The 20,172-nt window shown below is 39.7% G+C and overlaps 1 protein-coding gene across 1 annotated transcript; it reads left to right on the plus strand.

Moving 5' to 3' along the window:
* The first annotated feature begins 5,544 nt into the window (after positions 1-5,544).
* On the plus strand, positions 5,545-14,398 carry cat (catalase). The gene is made up of 13 exons (XM_005946804.3): positions 5,545-5,715; positions 6,319-6,490; positions 7,389-7,499; positions 8,624-8,754; positions 9,147-9,251; positions 9,459-9,584; positions 9,668-9,859; positions 10,046-10,198; positions 10,286-10,424; positions 10,909-11,039; positions 11,460-11,567; positions 11,798-11,881; positions 12,892-14,398. Exons 1-13 carry the CDS (start codon positions 5,650-5,652, stop codon positions 12,955-12,957), a joined length of 1,584 nt encoding a protein of 527 aa, XP_005946866.1. The 5' UTR covers positions 5,545-5,649; the 3' UTR covers positions 12,958-14,398.
* Positions 14,399-20,172: the final 5,774 nt, after the last annotated feature.

Below are 20,172 nucleotides of genomic sequence, written 5' to 3' on the forward strand. Positions count from 1 at the left end.
GTAGCAAATGGTTGGATGGTATCGAAGGCTGTGCTAAGATCAAGCAAAATGATCACAGAACAATTTCCTGCATCAGAGGCCATTAACAGATCCTTATAGAACCTTAAGAGAGAGGTCTCAGTGGAGTGCTGCTTTTGAAAAGCAGACTGAAAAGGATCAAAAATCTGTAATCTGCATAGTACGGACCTGGTACCCAGGTACCATGACCTAATGGAAAACTCTGAAAATGTTGGCGAAGATGGCAAAGTTTTCTATTGAAGGCTGTCCACAGTGGGACTCCTGATTAGGGAGGAAAAAAGAAGGTATCAAGAAATGAGTAGCGATGCTACTGACTATAACATTAGGTTTGATAGCAGTGTGGCAAATTTCTGAAATAAAGGACACAGGGTGGGATGCATTTGGACATCAGGCAATGACCCATTTTCATTCTTTCATTTAAAATACTATTCACCGACACAGCCTCTCCATCTGCACACCAAGCTAACACTCGAACACATAGCACAAACGTCACAAAAGTAATGACCTTAAACATAACTAATGCTGAAAAGATGGAGACACGATACAAGGGCTGCCACAAATTGTTATTTTGATAGTCGACTACTGACAGATTATTTTTGTGATTGTTCGACTAATCAGATCATGCATCCATTGGACGTAAAACGTACAGCTTATTGCACTAGCATGCATCTGCTCTTATATAACTATCATTAGCTTACAGCTAGTGTTTAAGGTATGTGCTAACTAAAAATAAAGACAAGATGATAGTTTATTAAACTTTTAATGAAATTAGCAGATTGTCCCGGTGGAGTTTAATAAACTCAGCCGTCTGCTCCTTGCTATCTAAAATAACAGGACACTTGAGTAAATTCTTTACCATCTCACACTTTTGTTTAATCAGTTTTCTGTTTGACGTTTATTCAGCTGTGTGGAAACTATAACTTTATTCTCAGCCAAAATGATTTACTCACAAACAAATAAAATACTGAAAAAAGCCAAACAATAACATTTTTAAGTTATCTAAGTGACCTATATGTCATGTTTAACCTGAGTAGCGAAAGACCGCGGGGGTCTGAAAACGATGTGCCGGGAGTTCGCTGTTCTCACCTGCTCTAGTGAGCCTTGAACCCCCGACTAGGTTTCAAGCTGGTGGGTAACAGACATCTCCAAAAACGTCACGGCACTTTTGCAAATATGGGATGTCTTGATAAATCGAGCTGATATTTTAAGGTTACACAGTTACATTCTCGCCTGAAAATATCTTAAAAGTTTATTTTGTGACCCAGAAAGAATAATATTAAAACTAAGTAGCTGCCGCCATTGTTGTAAACTGGAATTGGCTGGGTCGTGCTATGAATCTGGATACACCCAACCCATCCTTCACATCTAGGGAAAAGGAGGACACATTTGTCCAGCCGCATTTGTGGGAGTCTTTGAATTTGGACAGCCTGCGTTGCGTCGCTGTAACGTAATCTGTCTACAAATGCGACCTCTGAAGGATGTGGCCCCTAAATTTGGACACAGCTACGATACCTGAGATTGCTGCTGCTGCTTCTTCTTCTTCAGTCAGTGCACCCCAGGGCAGCTGTGGCTACAATGTAGCTTGCCATCACCAGTGTGTGAATCTATGTGAGAATGGGTGAATGACTGAATGTAGTGTAAAGCACTCTGGGGTCCTTAGGGACTAAGTAAAGCGCTATACAAATACAGGCCATTTACCATTCTTTGGTGTTTAACAGCAGCTGGCATCCTTGTACATGCATTACTGCCATCTTCTGTTTCAGTCCATTATTACACCCTTAAATCCTAGTACTTATTCCCGCGTCTTTCAGGACGCGTGGACTATTAAATTAGTCGTCGACGATCTCGACGTAATCGTGACTAGTTGACTTATCGTGGCAGCCCTCGTGTTACAAAAATAAACTGTGTGTGTGTTTTGGTCTCTCTCCCAAGCTAATGTTTCTAGGTGTGTGGTGTAGGCTCCTGCTATGCCAACTCGGGCCACATCACCATTTCAACTGACATCAGGTAAGCAGTTTAGCATGTATGCTGAAGTTGTTTAGAAGCACTTCACTGCTCCTGCCCCTGATTTCTACTGATATTTGAGACTAGTTCTTTCATGTTTATCCCTAACAACACTGCATCTGATGGCACTGTGATTCAAGCATTAAAGTAGCTCATCACCCTTGCTGACGAATTGGCCTAGCACTCAGGGACAAGTGATCCATTCAAACCTTTCATGGAACAGTGATTTGGTAGATGGAGTGGTAGTGTGTCTTTTCTTTTAATCATGTTGCAGTGGCCTTCCTGACTGTCTGTGGATGCTGCTTCATTGCGTGCATGAGAAAATTTCTTACACTAAAAATGTTTACACTGCTCTGTCCAGGACCATCTATCTGTATCGCTAAATAGAGCAGAAAGAGAACACCTAACAAGACGACCTACAGCCCATGATGACTCTATGGACAGTACTTAAGTTAAATACAATAATGACTGTGTTGAAAACCTAGACAGGCGAGACATAAGCCTGATATATTAGGAGAAAAACAGTACACTATTTATTTGTAAATATTATATTAGAGTGTAGCATAAACACAAGGGATTTTATAGAAAAATTATTAAAGTTATGCAACACGTTCTGAAATTAAAGCTACGCAACTCTTTACAGTAAGCTGAGGAAATGTATGTTCATTGTGTATGCTTTTGTCTCCTTGCAACTAAAATAAAGGCGTTGAAACTCACTACTGTGTCTCACTTAGCTAGCTAGTTAAGTGATACACTAGCTAATCAGAAAGAATTTATTTATCCCCTAAGGACGTTATTTACGGATTACCTTACAAACACACATCAGAGAGAGAGCAGATTTCTCCAGAGAGCAGATTTCTCCTGTTTTGGCTTCCCTTCATTGGCTTCCTGTTAAATCCAGAATTGAATTCAAAATCCTGCTACTCACATACAAGGTCTTAAATAATCAGGCCCCATCTTATCTTAATGACCTTGTAGTACCATATCACCCTATTAGATCGCTTCGCTCTCGCTCTGCAGGCCTACTTGTTGTTCCTAGAGTATTTAAAAGTAGAATGGGAGGGAGAGCCTTCAGCCCTCTTCTGTGGAACCAGCTTCCAGTTTGGATTCGGGAGACAGACACTATCTCTACTTTTAAGATCAGGCTTAAAACTTTCCTTTTTGCTAAAGCATATAGTTAGGGCTGGACCAGGTGATCCTGAATCCTCCCTTAGTTATGCTGCAATAGACGTAGGCTGCCGGGGGATGCATCCCATGATGCATTGAGTTTTTCCTTTCCAGTCACCTTTCTCACTCACTATGTGTTAATAGACCTCTCTGCATTGAATCATATCTGTTATTAACCTCTGTCTCTCTTCCACAGCATGTCTTTTATCCTGTCTTCCTTCTCTCACCCCAACCGGTCGCAGCAGATGGCCCCGCCCCTCCCTGAGCCTGGTTCTGCCAGAGGTTTCTTCCTGTTAAAAGGGAGTTTTTCCTTCCCACTGTCGCCAAAGTGCTTGCTGATAGGGGGGTCATATGATTGTTGGGTTTTTCTCTGTATCTATGAAGCGCCTTGAGGCGACTTTTGTTGTGATTTGGCGCTATATAAATAAAATTGAATTAAATTGAATTGAATTGAATTGAATTGAATTGAATCGAATCATCAACACACATCACAAATGCGGCAGGGCATCGGGTCCTTATGTCGGCACTTTACAATCAGTTTGGTTTTGGAACGTAAACGCTGCATCTCCTCTCAGCGTCCGCCTCTCTTTGCCATTCCCGAACAGAGATGCGCAATTTCTCCTTGACTTCAGCTGAATTGTCAAAGCTGTTATGATGACGTGTAATTTAACTCTATTATGATAGTTATAAGAATCAAATTATGAGAAATAAGGGGGAAAAAGCGTCTTTGGGGAAAAAATATTTATTTTAGTCTGGCCCAGTCCCTTACGTCTGCTAGGTGGAGGAGGTAGGGTTAATTACCTGTACTGCAGCCACACACCAGGGGGCGATAGAGACGTTTTGGCTTTATTTTGGGGTCTGTTATGTCGTTTATGATTTCTACAGTGGTTGGTGGTAAACATTAGTGATGTGACGTTCTGTATCAAGGCTTCAAAGCTTGTGTCGAGTATTTGAGAGGGCGTTTCCGCGATGCGCGTAACGAGGGTTGCTTCATTTATGGGAGGAGCTGAAAATGATGACGTCCGAAGCCTCGCTGCCCGGCTGTACCATCTGACTGGTTCAGGAAGTGGTTTGAACTTTGCCGCGAGCTATGAAAGCGATATAAACCCCTCAGACTTCATTCGAAATGTGGGTGTTTGATGGAGAGTTGCTGTTAGTGAGAGTTAGGAGAGAGTTTGGAGGTTTATGAGAGTGAGGAGAGAAAGTCAGGAGAGAATGGAGCCAGCTAAGAAGAGAAGGATGTCCTCCCCTGTGTGGGAACATTTTAATCTTATTCCTCCCAACAAGGTATGGAAATTTCTACGGAAGATGTATTTTCATAATACTGATGGTGCAATACAATTTATGTTGAGCTGTCTTGACTTTTGTACAAGGTGAAGTGTTTGCTATGTGCCAGGGAGCTGGGATATAACAACAACACCTCATCCATGCTTAGGCACTACAGAGCTTTGCATGAGAATAAGGGGAACACCGATTGTGGAGCAAGACCAGGTGAGCCATCAAATGCCATGATAATATAGCATGCCGTAATGTTACTAAATGATATAACAATATTATACAACTGTAATACGTTACGTGTGATATTTATATTTGTGCTTTGTTTTTATTGTCTTTCCTCAGGAGAACAATCTCAAATAGATGACCTGGTTAGCATGGTGATTGAGGGCTCCCAGCCATTTAGCATTGTGGAGGACAAAGGATTTAAAAGATTTGTTAAATCATTAAATGTTCTATGTTCTCCCCACTAAAAAAGTCATAAAAGAAGTGAAAATGTAGTTTTTACAGAATAAAATGTGAACAGGCAGGACTGTAGCTGTCCATACCTCAACTTTACAAAAGCACAATCACTGTCCACACCCCAACCACAGCACATGCGAGTGAAATTCTTGCTTGTGGGCTCGCACACAAGAATTTCACTCGCATGTGCTGTGCCAGTGTGCCTGCACATGCGATGTGACAATAAAAGTGATTTGATTTGATTTGATTTGATTTGATTTGAACCACACCTCACCTCACAGTAAATGATCATTTCCATTTTAAGCATTTCCAAATAATCATTTTCCATGCTGCCAGTATAAATATACACAGTATACTGCCATCACTACAATATACATGTTTTACACACTCCTTTTGTTGTTGACATTTACAGGCTGTGTGCAAAATGCCACACTCTTCAAATTCATGCCAATTAATATTTTTACGTCCAGTAGATGTCCTGCTAGAGCAAATGAAGCTTCAAGACGCTTTGCGCTGGGGTGAACCAATTGGATGAATCTGCCCATCACTAGTAAACATACCCCTGACCAACTTTGTTTGCTACTCCGTGAGCAAATCAGTATAGAGGGGCGTAAGAGGGGCGGGACCATCGCAGGCAAGGTCCAAGAAGAAATGTTCTTTTCTGGAGTCAGGATAAAGAGTTTTATTCCGAATAGTGTGTGGTCTAAACGCTGAGCTGTCGAGATGGCTGACAACAGAGATAAAGCTACCGACCAAATGAAGACATGGAAAGCGAATAGAGGCTCTCAGGTCTATTCATTCGGTTTGATCGATTTTTTTTTTGGTTTTGCGCGGTGATGAATTGGAAATGGGCGATTTAAGCTAGCTTTTCGAGAGATCTATCGTTCAGTAGACGATTATATTCAGACATATAACTTTGTTTTGTAAAGGGCTTACTTGCTAGCATTACTATTTCATTGTTTTTAGCCAACGTTCTTCAAAGAAATCGAGTGGGTGACTACACATCTGAGACATTTTGGGCACTAAAAAAACAAACACGCGAACGAGCCGTGAAAGAGATGTCGTCTGAACAGCACATTGTAATTGTTATGATGCCAAACTGCACCGTTGTATACACGTGTTACTTTTTATGCGTAACACAGTTTGCATTTTTTAACTCCTCATTCAAAATCGCCATCATGTGTTGTTAGTTTGATTAATTAAGTAATTAACCAGCTGCACCGATTTTGTTTCTTTACTGGAATCATCAGGTTAAAGTAGCAGAAAAGGACAGTTGTCATGTATTAGTGTTCTTGTAGTCTTTCTTCAAGATGTATATATTTAATGCTTTTTCTGTTTTTGTATGTGTGTTGTGTTGTTTGTGTGTTTTGTTTTTAATGTGTCTATTATTAGAAACCAGATGTGCTGACCACAGGCGGTGGCCATCCAGTGGGAGACAAATTGAACTTGCAGACTGCAGGGCCAAGAGGGCCGCTGCTGGTTCAAGATGTTGTCTTCACAGACGAGATGGCCCACTTTGACCGTGAGCGAATCCCAGAGAGAGTGGTCCATGCCAAAGGGGCAGGTAAGGCATTATGCTGCAATCATGCACTCAACATTTTTTTGCTTTGAGGTCAGTAAGACAGCAAGACGTTTCATGCCCACACTTAGAACTAAGGATTGTGGCCAGATATACAATCACAATATATTTTTTCTTCATTTTGATCCGATAATAATACTCAAATATGGAAAACGGTGGAGTGCCCGTGTCAGGGCCTGTACCTGCCTCAAGTGGACGAGTTTAAGTATCTTGGGGTCTTGTTCATGGGAGAGGGGAGCAAGAGCTCAGCAGACAGATTGGTGCTGCGGCTGCAGTAAAGTAGACCCTGTACCCATTCGTCATGGTGAAGAGAGAGCTGTGCGTACCCGTTGATCTGCGTTGTCACCCGCATCTATGGTCACGAGTTTTGAGTATTTGGACATTTAACATGAACTAGAATGCCACAAATACAGAGTTACTAAGTTGTGTATTCAGCTCCTGACACCAAAGATTGTCAGTGTTTAAAAGGTATTAACAGCAGCTATGTGGTGCAGTTATTTCTGAGATAAAGCAGTGGCCAAGAATCAAGAATTGTATTCTGGTGCAGGCAGATGGCTACAAATGACTGCATTAAAGTACAAAGTTAAACAAAACAACCAATAAAGTGGTCTAAAAGGAAATGTGGATCCTGCTTATTTGTGGATTAACTCTGAACAATTGTTAATCTTTACAGGCTTTACAGATCAGGGCTTCAGACTTTGGACAGACATTGAACGAGTTGTTTGTTGGCCTACGAGCAAACTAAGACCCAAACAACTTGGGTCTTATATTTGTCCTCATGATAAATAAAGTAAATACAAGAACTCGAAATTTGTGAAGCTTATATTAGCATACATGTCTTTTAAAATCTGTATTTATTTTTATTTTTTTCTCCATTATTCAGGGGCATTTGGCTACTTTGAGGTCACTCATGACATCACTCGCTACTGCAAAGCCAAAGTGTTTGAGCATGTTGGCAAGACTACACCAATTGCTGTCCGCTTCTCCACTGTGGGTAAGAACGCCTTGTTCGCCTTGGTTACAGATTTGCTTAGTGGAGGGGAGGGGGGTGGGGGGGGGTATGAATCCTCAGTTGGCGTGTGACATACCCCTACTCCAAGGCCCTGCATGTGTGGGTGGTTGTGAAGGAGCGGGAAGGGGGGTGTTTATTCTTCCCTGTTTTTGATGTGATAGTTTGGACTTGCTATTGAAATCTATAGTAGCACCACTGGACTGCACTCTAGGTCCTTACACTCGTATGACTCATTGATGTTTGCAGGTAGCAGGAGAGGGACAGCTCAGCTTCGGACAGTGCTGGGGTTTTAGCTAGCAGCTTAAATTGATGTAAATAAGGACCATCAGTGGCTTTCAGGCGATTCTTAATGGGGAAAAATGTTCCATATCCACAGAGCTCTGACATAGTGGCCTAAAGATTGTGTTGATTTCCATGTTTTTGTGGCCTGGGGATCACTGAGGATTTGCTACATCACAAATGTACACCACTTCTTCACAGTCCTGCATCTGCTTTCAGCATATTTTATATTTCAATTAAAAAAAACAATATATATTATTCAGAATTGTGCATGGGATGGAGTTTGCCTCAGAACTGTGACTATACTTATATGTAAACTGTCAGGACAGTTTAAATATGAAACAGGTATGTTTAAAAATATACTCCTGGATTATATGAGCCCTTAATCTTCTCACAACATGTTCATGTCTGCTGAAGACAGTTATGAAATGCTTTCAGAGGAAAATAATATGGACAATTAAAACATTATATTGAATGTTTCAGAAAAATGCAACAATAGAAGATGATGATAATGATTTACTGCTGAAAAAGTTTTTGGTATGAGTTGCAAAACAAACTTTTAAATGCAAAGTGTGAGTAAAAGTGGTTATTTGTTAAAGGAGTGTTCATTGTAAGAAGCTGGCGATGTGATGGTAAGTGGTGTACTTACATCTTGATTTGTGTGACACCAGAAGGGACATTAAAGGTAACTTTCAACAATGCTACTGGCTGTAAGGTGCAGATGGTACACACTGGCTCCAAATTTAGTTTAAAATAGTCAACGATATTACGTCATTGATTTTTGAGGAGTTGCTGTCTTATGGTTTGTTTGTTTTTTAATATCCCAGCTGGAGAGGCTGGGTCTGCAGACACTGTGCGTGACCCTCGAGGTTTTGCAGTCAAGTTTTACACTGAAGATGGCAACTGGGACCTGACGGGCAACAATACCCCAATTTTCTTCATCAGGGATGCCATGCTGGTGAGTGGGTGTAGGACGCATGTGTCTGGGCAGACCGTAATGGTTCAGATTTTTATAATTTTGTGTCAGAGAGTTGTAGTGTTACAGCAGTACTTTATTTTTTTAATTTATTTATTTTTAACATGTAAATAATTCTTCCAGGAACAGATTGTAGATCTAGTTTCATAAGTGGATGATTTTTCAGTTTTGTATCTTGTTTTCTTTGTTTTTACATTAAATATCTAACATGGGGTGTTTACACTCTTAGTTTAACTCAAAGTTTATAAAAGCCAAGCTTGTTATTCCTAATGTAAGATATTTAAGACCAGAGACACATTCCTCACAACACTTGTGCTAATATCAGTCAAGTGTACATTGTCTCATATTAATGTCCCATCTTTAATCTCGTGCAGTTCCCATCCTTCATCCATTCCCAGAAGCGCAATCCCCAAACCCACATGAAAGACCCTGACATGGTGTGGGACTTCTGGAGTTTGAGGCCCGAGAGTCTGCATCAGGTAGATGCTGCTGAGCCTGATACTGAAAAGTCTAGTGTATTATGTCCTGTCAGCTGAGGTGTTTCTAAAATACACATTTAGGATAAAGAATATTTTCAAGTAAGTAAGTCTTTCTGTGCACTGTTGCTCGCTGTCTTTATACTTGTAGTCATCATTGACAGAAACTCTTGTAGTTGTTTTCATGGTCTCGTCTTGTCTCCTGTGCAGGTGTCTTTCTTGTTCAGCGATCGAGGTTTGCCTGATGGCCACCGTCACATGAATGGCTACGGCTCTCACACCTTCAAACTGGTCAATGCCGATGGTGAACGTGTCTACTGCAAATTCCACTATAAGGTCTGCCTGAGGTCAGCTTTATTAGCTGTTATGTTGTGTGTTCTGCCATCTCTGACTTCATTTTTTTTAAATTAATTTTTTAGACTGATCAAGGAATAAAGAATTTGACGGTGGAAGAGGCAGACCGCCTGGCAGCCACCAACCCAGATTATGGAATTGCAGACCTGTTCAATGCTATTGCTAATGGAAACTACCCATCCTGGACCTTTTACATCCAGGTCATGACCTTTGAGCAGGCTGAAAAGTTCCGGTTCAACCCGTTTGATCTTACAAAGGTACCGCAGTTCTGCACAACAGAAAACATCCGAGTTATAAAGTAATACGTGACATAAATGTGCAGTGACTTGGTAACTTGTTTTCCAAAAACGTCCATATTATCACAGGATGTCTCTAAATAATGACGTGCTCATTTGAAAATCACAGATGACTTTTGTGATTTGTAAATTTTATTCGCGGTGCAGGTTTGGTCACATAAAGAATACCCACTGATCCCTGTGGGCAAACTGGTTCTGAACAGGAACCCAGTCAACTACTTTGCAGAGGTGGAGCAGGCGGCCTTTGACCCAAGCAACATGCCACCAGGCATCGAGCCCAGCCCTGACAAGATGCTGCAGGTGACATTATGGCAGATTTGACAAGCTGGGGGGAATGAAGAAAAGCTAGGTTGGTATTGAGCTCTGTCCTCCATGTTCTTTGTCTAGGGTCGCCTCTTCTCCTACCCAGACACGCATCGTCACCGGCTGGGAGCAAACTACCTGCAGATCCCTGTCAACTGCCCCTTCAGGGCTCGTGTGGCCAACTACCAGCGTGATGGTCCGATGTGCATGCATGACAACCAAGGTGAGACGTGATCAGGTCTGGTACCTGTGGCTCAGAAATGAATCTTGAGTAATCCTGGACTTTTAATCCAGGTAGTGTTACAGTTTATTTATACTGAGTTCTTAACCGTTATTTTTAACTGTTATTATACACGTGACATATACACAAGTGCAAATCACCTTTGAAGCAGACGATCAGTGATGGTGTTTTAAAAAATCTTAGTGATCCAAAAACACCCTTATTATATAAAATAATTAGAAATAATTTTATAACATGGGCATTACATGCATAACCACAGTCATCTACATTGTGCACAAAATGTAAAAACTAGCAATAAAACATTAATTTTATCGCTACATTTCATGCATTGTACAGTGGTAGATGTGTGAATAACGTATGTCATCACTATAGTCACTGATTATGGTTTTCCACAAACATCTGGTCTTTGTTCATTTTTTTCTTTCTTTCCTTCACTGCCTCACCAGTGTTTTTGTTTGACCACCAGGTGGCGCTCCAAACTACTACCCTAACAGCTTCAGTGCCCCAGAGACTCAGCCTCAGTTTATGGAGTCCAAGTTCCAAGTGTCTGCAGATGTTGCTCGTTACAACAGCTCAGATGAAGACAATGTCACACAGGTAATGATGATTTAACAGGATCTGTAGGCGTGTGACACAGAGTGTCTGAGGCCCAGGCAATTTCAGATTTGATAATATTAAAAAGCTGCATAAATCTGTATTTAATATGAAAAGTGGATCGAATGATAAGATGAAATTGTTGCTCATTTTTTAAAGGGTAATGGAAATATGTAGATTTAGTTTTAGTGGCTTTTTCTTCCTGTTACTGCACTCTGGTTTCTTTGGCCTCATCTTGGAAGGAACTATAGTCAAAGCTAATTCTTACTAGTAATAAACAGAAAGTGTAATAGGATGGATTATAGGATTTTTTTTTTTTCTTCTTTCTAAAAGACTTGAAATCAAGTTGATGCTTCTGAGTCAAAATCTGTTTCTGATTAGTTCCTTTTTCCTCTGGAGAATAAACCTGTGTGTTTTTTGCAGGTTCGCACCTTCTACACTCAGGTCCTGAATGAGGAGGAGCGACAGAGACTTTGCCAGAACTTGGCAGGGTTTCTAAAAGGAGCCCAGCTCTTCATCCAGAAACGCATGGTGAGTCCAAGCACTACAGTCTCTCACTTTGCTGTTGCTCATAGTTTGTGCTTTTTGGAATGTGAGGTTTCAGGAAAGATGTTGTGCTTATTGATAAATGTAATCTAAAACGCTACAATAGCATTTACTGAATGTTTATTCTTCATGGCTTATAGGAGATGGAGAGAATGTGTTTTTTAAAGAACCTGCTGTCCTCCAGGACTGTAATGTTTTTCTTCTGTGTCTTGCAGGTCGAGAATTTGAAGGCTGTGCATCCAGACTATGGAAACAGAGTTGAGACTCTTCTCAAGAAGTACAATGCAGAGGCCAAGAAGGTATGTATGTATGTATATGTTTGTATATATGTGCTCCAATTTCCACTGGGACCACTGCTATCTTCACCCTTCACATTTTCTCGAGCTCTTCTCTGAGCCCTTGGTATTTCTCGAGCTTCTCGTGTTCATCCTGAACTATGGTGATGGCACTCACTAATCCCCGGCTTCCTCCACTTAGCATACAGTATCAGGGTGCTGGACTTGGGGTGAAACCCTCCATGCATGGTCAGGAGCTTCCTGGTCTTGATGTCAGTGGCTTCTATCTCCTCCTTTGGCCAACTACTAGTATCTTTTTTTTCTTTTTTACTTACTGTGCTAAGTGTCTTCTTTTTACTTTATATTTTATACTTTTACTACGTTTACTTGGTTATTATGTTACTATTCTTCATCTTGTTTTATTGCTGCTGGCCTCTGTGAGCCACCAAACAAATTTCGTTGTATAACTACAATGACAATAAAGTGCTTTAACTCTTATTATCCCAGCAGGGTACCTGATCACGGACAGGGCATAGGTGTTGTTCTTAACGTTCAGCTGACTCCTCATGACTTGCTTGACGCTCTAACCCATGTGCCTTTTCATGTTAGCTGGACAGGAGCTTCCATGTGGTACTGAGCCTGGTTATTAGTTGGTAGTTGTATGGGACTGTTACCTTCTGGAGGTCCTTGGGGATCATCACTGTCCAGCCTTCGTTAGCTATTCTGGGTCTCTCTCGTTGACTAGTAGCTGGTTCATTTGTGCTGCTAGACACTCATTTAGTCGGCTTCTTTAGCCAGTAGGCATGAATCGTGTCAGGGCTTGGTGCTGTCCAACTTTTCATACTGGAGTCTCTTTCTTGGATGTCTACCACCGTAATGAATACTGGACCCTGTTCAGGGAGGTTGCTGTAGTCTGCTCTTAGATACACTGGTTACTGAGCATTCTTGTTATGTGTTGTGTCCTTCTCCTGTTGTTGTTGTTTTTTGTATCTGATCTCATTTGTGTTTTGTTTTTTTACTCTGTCCCTTTTCAGGATGCCACTTTGCACGTTTACAGCCGTCCTGGAGCCTCAGCCATCACCGCCTCATCTAAGATGTGATGCCTTAAATTTCAAAAGATGCACCTGTGTGATAACTGTTAACTAAAATGGACCATTATTCGAGCCATCAGAAAAGGTTCAGAATACTAGCAGTCTAGTTTTTAAATGTTTTGGCTAATTGGTTTTTAATTTAGTTTTTCCAAGCAGTTTATTTCTAATAATTCTCAGCAGCACTTGCATTTTTCTTGTTATCTACAACATAACAAGGTTGAGATAAAGTCGCCATGATTCTACTGCAGTGTTTTTGAGCTTTGAATAGTTATTGTTAGATCAATCAAGTTTAATATGCATTTAAGAACATTTTATTCCATTTAATTTTGATTTGATTGCATTAAGTTCATTTACTAAACCAGTCTTAGCTAATTCCTCAGAGTGTGTATACTACTAAACTACAATGCTTGAAAATTTAAAAAGCATTGTAACTTTAAAAGAAATCTGTTCACTTGTTAAAAATTATGTTTGGTATCTGCTTTAATGTCAAATCTCAGTTTAAGCTGGTAAAACATCTGGAGATTTTATGAACCACAGGTTTGCTGCTGCTTTATTTCCCAGAATGAGCAATGATCTGTTGTGGTTACTAGTAGGGCTGTGCGATATGACCAAAATCTCATATTCCGATATAAGACATTTATCGTCCTGATAACGATATAAATCACAAAAATTTAACATTTTTTGTAAATTCTGTGAATCTCGGGCAACTCACCTTGCATGAAGTGTTTCCAGCTGGAGTCGAGTGTTTTAACCGATGTATGAAACTATACATTTTTAGACATAAGTTTTAACGGCCACCATTTTCTTTCATAGTTTGAGTCTAAGGTTTATTTTTTTAGCGCTTGACGGCTCTTTTTTGCTTCTCATCCATAAACAATCTACAGACTCTTTCCCCTGATTCAGTTTATTTTGAAAAGTCTCAACAGGATGTTGAGCTTTATTGTGAAAGGTTTGTGTGGAAAGCAAACAAGCCACGCGATGGTTTTACCGTCATTGTTGCTAACGACAACACATAAAAACAGGTGCTTGTCTTGTCCGTCCGTAGTGTGGTTATATTAAATATAAGAGAAAGAGAGAACTTTAAGAAATGGTTATATCCACTACAGTGACCATCAAAACGATGAAATAATATTGCTGTAAACAGTTTATTTTACGACACCACGAAACAAACGATAGCGTAATAGGAAACGATAGACGTTTTTATATCGTCATGTGATATATATCGTTATATTGAACAGCCCTAGTTACTACTTCTTCATATTTGGCTGAACCACTGGTGAATGTTATTGTGGTATGTGGCAATATGCTACCAAGAAGTAATATTAACTAAGATAGTCTTTTGTGGCTTTCATATGCAAAGCCTACAACTAACAATGGAGTTGAACTTTATCTGAGATCTATTCTGTGCCTGTAGTAAGGAATTTGTAATTAAAAGTTTATCATTTGTCTACTTTTGTCTTCCATTCTTTAAAGAAATGGCAAGTGATCGATTGATTTCCATGCTACCTTTAGTTGCAACCTTTAGTTGGGAAACAGTTATGTTCAGACTCATTATTTTACATTATCTCACATGGAGGTTGTGATGTTAGAAGGTAAATTACATTGTTCTGTACAGATAAAGCTGGAAAAGTCAATAACAAATTTCAATTCAATTTTTCAATTAGACAGCTTAGTGCAGGCTTCCAATCCTTTTATACAAGGCAGTGCATGAGATGCTGTAGCATTTAATCCAAACTGGCATTTCAATTTGGCTCTCATATCTTTGTCAGATTTGGTTACCACTGTCTCCCAAAGCCACCATTTGGTGTAAATTGACAAGACCTGTTAGCTGTTTGAGGTTCCAACTTAAAACATTAGTGTGTGAGGGTGTAAAGTAGTAACTTAGGTGGAGTGAGTGGGAGCGACACACATGAGCCAGCTACTAACTAGAAGAATCTCTGAATTTAAAAATGTGTGATTAAATAAAAGAATGTTATACTGGATGCATTGTGATTGACAAAGATTGACGTTTAAAAACAAAGTAAAAGAAAGTAATCCCATATAACTGTATTAAAAGGCATTATGCTAAATATAATGTTCTTGTGAGAAGGGGCTAATAAAATGTAATTGAAGAAAGATTCCATAAAGCGAATGAAACATGAAGTAAATGTTCATGTGTAATGCATATGGAAGCCCGTTTCCGCCAATAAGTATCCATAACTTGAAATTTCGAGTTTTGTTTTTTTTTTTTTGAAATTTTGACTTATTAACTCGACATTTGGAGAAACATAACTCAAAATTTCAAGTTACTTTTCTCAAAATTTCTAGTTAATAACTCAAAACCGATCAACAAATTGGCGCTTTCGCGAGTACGTTTGCTGATAGTAACTTTAGAGAAAGAGAGAACTTTAAGAAATGGTTATATCCACTACAGTGACCATCAAAATGATGAAAAAATATTGCTGTAAACAGTTTATTTTACGACACCACGAAACAAATGATAGCGTAAAATGAAACGATAGACGTTTTTATATCGTCATCCGATATATATCGTTATATCGAACAGCCCTAGTTACTACTTCCTCATAACCTCATAGCGTCCTCATAACGCCATCGGATTCAGCTAATAACACAAGGATTTCATCATTTTTGAAGTCACGCTGAAAATACTCAGCAATCTGTGCATTCATGACTGGATTTAATACTGGTAGCTTAGCTGTAGCATTTGTAGCTCAGGGCTTCAGCTTCCGGTTAACAAGGAAATGACGTCATTCACGTAGATTGGCAGCGCTAACTCAAAATTTCAAGTTACTTTTCCTCAAAATTTTGAGTTAATAAGTTGAAATTTTGAGAAAATAATTTTGACTTATTAGTCATCTAAAAGAGTTTTCCTAAAAAACGAATTAGGCAAACAAGCAAAGCAAAAGGGAGCAGAATTCAGGTTTTTGTGAAAGGCCAAAATCAGGCAGGAGGAAAACTGGGAAAAAAATGCTCCAAAGCTCAAAGCAAAAATCTGGCTTGGTCATAGTGGACAGTGGGATATGAAACATCAGATGCAGAAGTGATGCAGCAGTGGAAAGACAGGACAGATGTGAGGACCAGATGACAAAGCAAGCAGCAACCATAGCTGTGTTAATGTAATGTAGAGAACACGTTGTGTTGTGTTCAGAGATGGGCAGTAATGCGTTACTGTAATCTGATTACTTTTTTCAAGTAACAGTAAAGTAAGGGATTACTATTGCAAAAACGGTAATTAGATTACCGTTACTTTCCCTAGGAACGCTGCGTTACTGCGTTACTAAAACCGTGATTTTTTTGCGAGAATGTCTCATGACAGTGACGTAAGCGAGTGCGCGTTCGTGACAACAGCTGTGTGCAGATCAACAATGGATCAATATCGATTGTGGGAGAGAGTATGAGCGTGCAGCGTTTAAAGCGTGGAAGTACTGACCTTACTTTGAGTTTGATTCCATAAAAAGTGACAAAAACATTAGCGTCCATCGTGCGTGGGAAGAAAACTTCTTTTTACAGCGAAAAAAACCCCCTAAACTTCCAAGCAAGCACCGAGTGCGCACGACGTAATGGGAAATCACAGAGAAACTCGCGGATTCTTCAACTGACCGCGGCACACCTGCACCAGGGTAAACCTCCGCCTACCGCAGTCCTGCTTTACAGGTGAAAATAGAGCAACAGGACCGCTGAGTCTTTGACTTTATTTATTTTCTGCTGTGTTTTACTTGCATCTATTTGAAAGAGTGAGTGTAAACACAAAAAATATTTTATTTTATGTGCTGGAATGTGACTAATTTATCAGTCAGAGAATGTTGCATATAATTAAATTTTTGCTTGATGCATAAAGTTAAAAGATTAAAACTAATAAAACAAGTTTTAAAAAGAGACTTTTCCATTTGATTACATTTTGTATGATGGATTATGTAGAAAAAGTAGAATTGGGCTGAAAGATCTATCGCTTTATCACCTTTCAGGTTGTAAATCGTGTTTTTAAAGAACAAGTAACTAAGTAATTAATTACTTTTGAAAATAAGTAATCAGTAAAGTAACGGGATTACTTTTTTGGGGAAGTAATCAGTAATTAGTTACTGATTACTTTTTTCAAGTAACTTGACCAACACTGGTTGTGCTGAGATGTTCCTCATTAGCTGGCTATAAAGTGTAAATGTGTGATGGGGTCTTTTTTGATTCATGCTTTTTGACTGCTAAAAGAGCGAGTTAGCTGGAGGACTGAAACTAAATGAAACATGAAAGCACAGCTAGTCAGATGGCTAATTAGCACTTAGTGCTGAGATGGTTGAACTTAAGATAAAATTTGCTTATTTTCAAGAGGGAATAACGTGGCATTGGAAGCCTTCCTGCTCAGTGAGGGCAGGTTTGGATTACTTGAAATGTTTTTAAGATTTCCGACCTGTATGAATTTTAGAGCGAGACAGTGATACGCCCCTCCAGAGGAGACACTCGATCCTGCAGCTTGACAAACCAGTTCTTTCCTGTCCATTGGAAGAGCCCCTTTCATGTGCTTAAATGGACAGTCCCCTGAGAGCTGCAGTCGGAAGGTTGATTTCACATCTTTTACTGTCTTTAGTGTCTCCAATGGGCAAGTCTTTTTTTTTTAAACAAGCAGTTACCACAACAGATGTACAATAATTATCTCACTCTTAAGAATAGTGCTTTAAAGTCATTGTGTCATTTGATGAGCAAGATAATACGATGACACATTCTGCACTGTTTTCTTTTTCTCAAATAACTTTTTTGTCATTTAATGGAGTACACAACTTCTGTTGGAGTGTAACATACACTTACCAGCCAGTTTAAACAGTAGATGTTTAACTGTATCTAATCAGCCAATCAGTGCATTTAGACACAGACAAGATGTCCTGCTGAAGTTCAAACTGAGCATCAGAATGGGGAAGAAAGGTGATTCAAAGAACTCTGAACTCTGGTCTGTTTATTTTAGAAACTGCGGATCTATTGACATTTCCCAATACAACCATTTGTGGGGTGCACAGACCTTCTTAAAAAGGTAAAACATCCTGTTAGCAGCTGTTGTCTGGGTGAAACAGCCTTGTTCATGTCAGAGGTGAGAGGAGAATGGCCAAGACTGCTTTAAGCTGATAGAAAGGCAACAGTAAGGTATTGCAAATAACCACCAGTTCAACCCGATATCATGGCAAAACATATAATAGACACTCTGGCCCACTCTTTGCATTTTATGCTTTGCCTCTCCAAACTGAAAGGAATATGCATGCAGGAGTTGCATTACCAGCAGGGGGAGATTTATTTAAGTCGGTAGTGACCACAAAAAACGTATAAAGTACATTTCAAGGTCCTTAGTAATCAGAAACAATTAAACTAGGTTGCTAATATGTATATACATATAAATGTGTAAATATCTCTTTAAAACGCTTTCCTGTGATTATTTTCATGTTGAATTTCAATAAAATATCTCCCTCTACTGTTGTTGTAGATGTTTGCAAGTTACTAAAACTTCTGCATGTATGTCCATTTCAGCTTTTGGAGAGGCAAAGCGTGACGTGGCCTTGTATCAGTGTTTCAGGCTGCTCTTTGAGTGCCAGAAAATAAAACATTTACTTGTACTTGTTGGGTTCTTTTATAAGAGAAGACATTCCAAACTCAAACTACGACTTTATCTTTTCTTTATTCAAGCAATCAGAGGATGCTGCCGTGTACCTCTGCTTCGCTTAGGAGACCTAAACAAACAAAGAGCACCACACCCACAAAGCTTTTATAATGTGCGATAAATAGTTGGAGGAAAGCCGCAGTTGTCCTTATTTGGCTGGAATCCAACACTTTGCCTCACATTTCTTCTGCAGGTTCCTGGGCATCTCCTTATGTGGAGACCCACTTCAGCCATCACCATGGCAACGACCTCCTGTCAGACCTGCATAAAGAGAGAGAGAAAGACAAACTATTCTACAATACTTAACTGTGTGGAATAATGTATACAATAAGTATGTGATGTGAGATATAATAAAGTATATTTGTATTAAAGATACAAGTATACTAAATTCCAACATACTGCATTCCATTATAGCATTTGTAATGCATTTCCTGCTGATAAGCTACTTCATTTTTAGCTTTCCTTTGAATTCACCACTAAAACAATTTCATCATTCACTTATGATGAAGTAACTGTTCTGACAAGAACAATTTAGAAGCAGAAAATTAGAGTTAAACTAATTGCAGTTTAAGTAATTGGTGTTTGTTATCTGGCTTCATGGATGGATGAATAAATTTTGGTTTTGTAGCATCTTTTTTTTCAGGTATATGAACAAAAAGGGAACCTTGTGCTCTTATCACATCAGTGTCTTCAACATAAACACTACAGGCGGCTGTAGCTCCGGTGGTAGAGCATGTCATCTACCAATTGCAAGGCTGGTGGTTTAAATCCTGTCTGCTACAGTCTGCATGCCATCTTTGTTCAAGATACCAAACTTCAAGTTGCTCCCTGAGGTGTCAGTCCAAGTGTGAATATTAGATAGAAAGCACTAAGAATAGAAAAAGCTGCTAATGAGGCATAAAGTTGTAGAAAGCACTTTGAGTGCTCTAGTAGATTATAAGTGTGCTATATAAGAGCTAGTCCAGCATATTACATATTCCTCTGAGAAGTATGGAGCAGTTGCACATTTGTTTTGTTTTTTAGTGTTGTGGCATTATTGCGTGTTTTAAGATTAGAATATAAAATCCTTAAAAATGGTCCACTGTGATCTCTAATGAGCGCTTCCATCCCCATGGAATCTTCCAGTCTGGAGGAGTACAGCCTTTGCTTTTCCGCTTTTGGTATTGATGCTGACGATAGAAATATCAGCAGGCGTTGCAGAGCTCAAGCTGTCAGACCTGGCCCTCACCATCGGACCATTCAATGCCTGGCTCTATCTTCAGGATGTTAATAAAATATGTTGATACAATTAAAGAGACAGAAAAATAATGCTGACGCCTCTGGCACTGTTGCCCACCTCTCAATTTTAAATGCATGTAGACATTGATGGTTCTTGGGAGGGGCCGTGCTGACACCTGCTGCTCTCTGGCAGGAAGCACCATGCCCTCCTGTGTTTTAAATACACTTTAGAACAACAAGCAACAACACTACACATGAGTGGGAGGAGGTAGGTATGGGGTCTTCACCCACCCCCGTTCTCTGTTAACCAATGGCGTGGAGGGGCTGGATCTCAGCCACCACATCTCTGGGAACATCTCAGGCCCTCCAAA

The sequence above is a fragment of the Haplochromis burtoni genome, unplaced genomic scaffold, assembly GCF_018398535.1.
Source record: "Haplochromis burtoni strain Fernald_Lab_line unplaced genomic scaffold, NCSU_Asbu1 Contig_489, whole genome shotgun sequence".
Classification (NCBI taxonomy): domain Eukaryota; kingdom Metazoa; phylum Chordata; class Actinopteri; order Cichliformes; family Cichlidae; genus Haplochromis; species Haplochromis burtoni.